Source organism: Bombina bombina, unplaced genomic scaffold, assembly GCF_027579735.1.
Source record: "Bombina bombina isolate aBomBom1 unplaced genomic scaffold, aBomBom1.pri scaffold_871, whole genome shotgun sequence".
Classification (NCBI taxonomy): Eukaryota; Metazoa; Chordata; class Amphibia; order Anura; family Bombinatoridae; genus Bombina; species Bombina bombina.
The window spans coordinates 139515-145514 of NW_026513054.1; the positions used below are offsets into that span (position 1 = coordinate 139515).

The 6000-nt window shown below is 40.7% G+C and overlaps 1 protein-coding gene across 1 annotated transcript in view; it reads left to right on the top strand.

Annotated features, from left to right (window-relative positions):
* The window catches only part of LOC128644684 (copine-1), a gene marked incomplete at its 3' end in the record, with an annotated part of 137667 nt that extends 134173 nt beyond the window's left edge, over positions 1-3494 (top strand). The window contains exon 7 of the mRNA XM_053697195.1: positions 3361-3494. Coding sequence (XP_053553170.1) covers positions 3361-3494 — 134 coding nt within the window. The remainder of the gene's footprint in view (positions 1-3360) is intronic.
* Positions 3495-6000: the final 2506 nt, after the last annotated feature.

Sequence of the window (6000 nt, forward strand, 5' to 3'; positions counted from 1 at the left end):
TTATTCAAATCTCTTCATTGTACCAAAGAAGGAGAATTCCTTCAGACCAGTTCTGGATCTAAAAATATTGAATCGTTATGTAAGGATACCAACGTTCAAAATGGTAACTGTAAGGACTAACTTGCCTTTTGTTCAGCAAGGGCATTATATGTCCACAAAAGATTTACAGGATGCATATCTGCATATTCAGATTCATCCAGATCATTATCAGTTCCTGAGATTCTCTTTTCTGGACAAGCATTACCAGTTTGTGGCTCTGCCGTTTGGCCTAGCTACAGCTCCAAGAATTTTTTCAAAGGTTCTCGGTGCCCTTCTGTCTGTAATCGGAGAACAGGGTATTGTGGTATTTCCTTATTTGGACGATATCTTGGTACTTGCTCAGTCTTTACATTTAGCAGAATCTCATACGAATCGACTTGTGTTGTTTCTTCAAGATCATGGTTGGAGGATCAATTCACCAAAAAGTTCATTGATTCCTCAGACAAGGGTAACCTTTCTGGGTTTCCAGATAGATTCAGTGTCCATGACTCTGTCTTTAACAGACAAGAGACGTCTAAAATTGATTTCAGCTTGTCGAAACCTTCAGTCACAATCATTCCCTTCGGTAGCCTTATGCATGGAAATTCTAGGTCTTATGACTGCTGCATCGGACGCGATCCCCTTTGCTCGTTTTCACATGCGACCTCTTCAGCTCTGTATGCTCAATCAATGGTGCAAGGATTACACAAAGATATCTCAATTAATATCTTTAAAACCGATTGTACGACACTCTCTAACGTGGTGGACAGATCACCATCGTTTAATTCAGGGGGCTTCTTTTGTGCTTCCGACCTGGACTGTAATTTCAACAGATGCAAGTCTCACAGGTTGGGGAGCTGTGTGGGGATCTCTGACGGCACAAGGAGTTTGGGAATCTCAGGAGGTGAGATTACCGATCAATATTTTGGAACTCCGTGCAATTTTCAGAGCTCTTCAGTCTTGGCCTTTTCTGAAGAGAGAATCGTTCATTTGTTTTCAGACAGACAATGTCACAACTGTGGCATACATCAATCATCAAGGAGGGACTCACAGTCCTCTGGCTATGAAAGAAGTATCTCGAATTCTGGTTTGGGCGGAATCCAGCTCCTGTCTAATCTCTGCGGTTCACATCCCAGGTATAGACAATTGGGAAGCGGATTATCTCAGTCGCCAAACGTTGCATCCGGGCGAATGGTCTCTTCACCCAGAGGTATTTCTTCAGATTGTTCAAATGTGGGAGCTTCCAGAAATAGATCTGATGGCGTCTCATCTAAACAAGAAACTTCCCAGGTATCTGTCCAGATCCCGGGATCCTCAGGCGGAAGCAGTGGATGCATTATCACTTCCTTGGAAGTATCATCCTGCTTATATCTTTCCGCCTCTAGTTCTTCTTCCAAGAGTAATCTCCAAGATTCTGAAGGAATGCTCGTTTGTTCTGCTGGTAGCTCCGGCATGGCCTCACAGGTTTTGGTATGCGGATCTTGTCCGGATGGCCTCTTGCCATCCGTGGACTCTTCCGCTACGACCAGACCTTCTGTCGCAAGGTCCTTTTTTCCATCAGGATCTCAAATCCTTAAATTTAAAGGTATGGAGATTGAACGCTTGATTCTTGGTCAAAGAGGTTTCTCTGACTCTGTGATTAATACTATGTTACAGGCTCGTAAATCTGTATCCAGAGAGATATATTATAGAGTCTGGAAGACTTATATTTCTTGGTGTCTTTCTCATCATTTTTCTTGGCATTCTTTTAGAATTCCGAGAATTTTACAGTTTCTTCAGGATGGTTTAGATAAAGGTTTATCCGCAAGTTCTTTGAAAGGACAAATCTCTGCTCTTTCTGTTCTTTTTCACAGAAAGATTGCTAATCTTCCTGATATTCATTGTTTTGTACAAGCTTTGGTTCGTATAAAACCTGTCATTAAGTCAATTTCTCCTCCTTGGAGTTTGAATTTGGTTCTGGGGGCTCTTCAAGCTCCTCCGTTTGAACCTATGCATTCATTGGACATTAAATTACTTTCTTGGAAAGTTTTGTTCCTTTTGGCCATCTCTTCTGCCAGAAGAGTTTCTGAATTATCTGCTCTTTCTTGTGAGTCTCCTTTTCTGATTTTTCATCAGGATAAGGCGGTGTTGCGAACTTCTTTTGAATTTTTACCTAAAGTTGTGAATTCTAACAACATTAGTAGAGAAATTGTGGTTCCTTCATTATGTCCTAATCCTAAGAATTCTAAGGAGAAATCGTTGCATTCTTTGGATGTTGTTAGAGCTTTGAAATATTATGTTGAAGCTACTAAGTCTTTCCGAAAGACTTCTAGTTTATTTGTTATCTTTTCCGGTTCTAGAAAAGGCCAGAAAGCTTCTGCCATTTCTTTGGCATCTTGGTTGAAATCTTTAATTCATCTTGCCCATGTTGAGTCGGGTAAAACTCCGCCTCAAAGGATTACAGCTCATTCTACTAGGTCAGTTTCTACTTCCTGGGCGTTTAGGAATGAAGCTTCGATTGATCAGATTTGCAAAGCAGCAACTTGGTCCTCTTTGCATACTTTTACTAAATTCTACCATTTTGATGTATTTTCTTCTTCTGAAGCAGTTTTTGGTAGAAAAGTACTTCAGGCAGCGGTTTCAGTTTGAATCTTCTGCTTATGTTTTTCATTAAACTTTATTTTGGGTGTGGATTATTTCAGCAGGAATTGGCTGTCTTTATTTTATCCCTCCCTCTCTAGTGACTCTTGTGTGGAAAGATCCACATCTTGGGTAATCATTATCCCATACGTCACTAGCTCATGGACTCTTGCTAATTACATGAAAGAAAACATAATTTATGTAAGAACTTACCTGATAAATTCATTTCTTTCATATTAGCAAGTGTCCATGAGGCCCGCCCTTTTTTTGGGGTGGTTATGATTTTTGTATAAAGCACAATTATTCCAATTCCTTATTTTATATGCTTTCGCACTTTTTTATCACCCCACTTCTTGGCTATTCGTTAAACTGAATTGTGGGTGTGGTGAGGGGTGTATTTATAGGCATTTTGAGGTTTGGGAAACTTTGCCCCTCCTGGTAGGAATGTATATCCCATACGTCACTAGCTCATGGACTCTTGCTAATATGAAAGAAATGAATTTATCAGGCAAGTTCTTACATAAATTATGTTTTTTATGTCTTGTCTCAGTCCCTTAAGGGACACTGAGTTTCTCTCCCTTTTATTAATACATTTTACTCTGGCACTAACATCAGTGGGCAATAAAATATATAATGTTACTCTGGGGTGCTATAAAATAAAGTTGCATTGAAAATGTTATGAGCCACTTGTTTGCCAACACTGTGAATTTCTATCCTCTACAGGTGGGCATTGATTTCACAGGTTCCAACGGTGACCCAAAGTCGCCTGACTCTCTCCACTTTATTAGCCCTACTGGTGTGAATGAATATCTAACCGCAATCTGGTGTGTGGGGAATGTGGTGCAGGATTATGACACGTAAGTCCTGAGGCATGGCATGAGACTGATTTCAGATATGACATAGAGTGCTACCTTCTAGATTATAAAGAGACACCATTTATTTTATGCAGTTTTAAAAAAGAAAATAAATTCTAATATTGTGACCTAAAAAAACTCTCAACAGGAATTCAGTGAAGGAACGTGTCTGAGGGAAGAGTTTTTTTTATTTTCAGCAGGATTTATTTATTATACAGTAGTTGGTTCCATAAACAATTTTATTCTTTTATGGAACCATTATGTCGTTTTTAGATCTTAACATTTTTCATAATTTTTACGAAGGCTTCTCACATTTGCTCAAATGTAAAAAAAAATTTTTTTTACTTAAAATTGGCAACTAAAATAGTTTTCTTATTTAGATGCACTATATTGATAGCGGTTATTCTGTGGAGACAATACTCTTGCTTTCTATAATAACTAAGATAACCTCAATATTGTCAAGACCATTCATTTTCTTGTGTAACCCAAATTTAGAGCTAACGTAAGAAACAAACAAATGCATCACTAAGGATAAAACTTAATTTTTTTGCAATGGCATGGAGAGTCCACAAATCTATTCAATTACTAGTGGGAATTTAACTCCTGTCCACCAGGAGGAGGCAAAGAACACGCCAGCAAAGCTGTTAAGTATCACTCCCACTTCCCATAAACCCCCATTCATTCTTTGCCTTGTACATCAGGAGGATGTGCGAAGATGGTGTTTGAAGATATTTAATCCTTTAGTGGGTACTTTTCCCTGCAAGCAAGGATTGGGGCTATGCTGTGTCCATGTAATCCTCTTTAGTAAGTGTAATGGTGGCTTTTAGCAGTTAGAAGACGGCGAGGTAGTCCTTGCTTCCCTCCTAACATTTATGCATCCGTTATACAGAAAAACAGGGTTGGTTTACTCTGCTTTTCTTTTTCTACAGGTCCCTGTCAGAAGTCGGCTGAGTCTGTCATACCTGTTTGCTGTACCTGCCTTCTAGGTTAGAAGGATGCAGCACTTCAGAGGTTAACCCTCCAGGTGGACATTTTATAGTGACTGGATATCTCTTTAATTTGGGGATAGTTTCTGGGCAGCAGAGACAGGGCACTGGACTGTCTTTGAGGAAAAATAAGTAGAGAAATGGGGGCTCTTTAGTTTTTGGACATGTTCTAATGGGCTGTTTAATCCTAGAGGCATCAGAGTTGGCTCTTATGTCAGCATAAGAGGTTTTTAGTTGCAGAGGCATGTTATATTTTAACATTTAGCGGTCAGGAAGGTTCCTAAGTAGACCGCAATAGGATTGTTTAATATTGGGATTCTTCTTAATAAGCGCTATATTCGTGTGCTTTCTGTGTTATTTTAGTGTCACATTTAAAATTAAGTTGTGATCACGTGATTGCTCAGCTTTACTTCGGCTGAGCGGTTAGTTGCGGCACAGTCCGTTTTTCTCTTAATAGTGGCTAATAGCGGACTCTGGAGAGACTTTTCCTTCCTAAGATAGGGAGAGTTCACGGCTTCATTCCTTACTGTTGGGAAATACAACACCTGGCCACCAGGAGAAGGCAAAGGCACCCCAGTAAAAGGCTTAAATATCCTTCCCACTTCCTCATTACCCCAGTCATTCTTTGCCTTTTCGTCACGTTAGGCGGTTGCAGAGAAGTGTCAGATTCGGAGAGTCCTGATAAAGGGTATCTGCCCTTCGAGATAGGAATGGAGTTTTAAGTAGTCATGTCAACCTCTCAGTGAGAGTATTGATGAAAGTTAGAGTCTGGAGATGCAGGGAATGTTTTTCTGCGAAACCATCCAGACTACTGCTAACAGCTCCTAAGCAATCAGTGTTGACGAGTTTCACTGCCTGCTTTCTCTCAAGTCCACGTCAGGAGCGCTGCTATAAGACTCACACTTGAGAGGCTGTGTTCTGTTCCACAGCATGGATCCTGGAGGTAAGATCGTTTCAATTTCCATCTAAAGGGGAGGAGAGTCCATGACTTCATTCATTACTGTTGGGAATTAAGAACCTGGCCACCAGGAGGAGGCAAAGACATCCCAGCCAAAGGCTTAAATACCTCCCCCACTTCCCTTATCCCACAGTCATTCTTTGCCTTTCGTCACAGGAGGATGGCAGAGAAGTGCCGAAGATCAGAGTAGTCTCTTATGGAGGTTAGTACTTTTCGTATTGGGACTGGAGTTTTAAGTATTCCTGTCAGCCTTTCAGTGAGAGCCTGGGTGAAAGTTAGAGTCCGGAGATGCAGGGAGAGTCTTTCTGTGATACCATCCCTACTCCTATTAACAGCTCCACAAGCAATCAACGTTGATGAGTTTCGCTTCCTGCTTTCTACACTGAAGTCCATGTCAGGAGCGAGGCTACTAACCTGTCAAGGGTTAATATTCCTGGAAAGGGGATTATTAAACAGGGGGCGGTTTATACATGATATTATTTATTGTGTCATTGCTGCTTTGTGTGCAAGATGAGGCTCGGCAATGTGTGGAACTTTCAGGTGACTTACAGGAGGATGGCGCAGC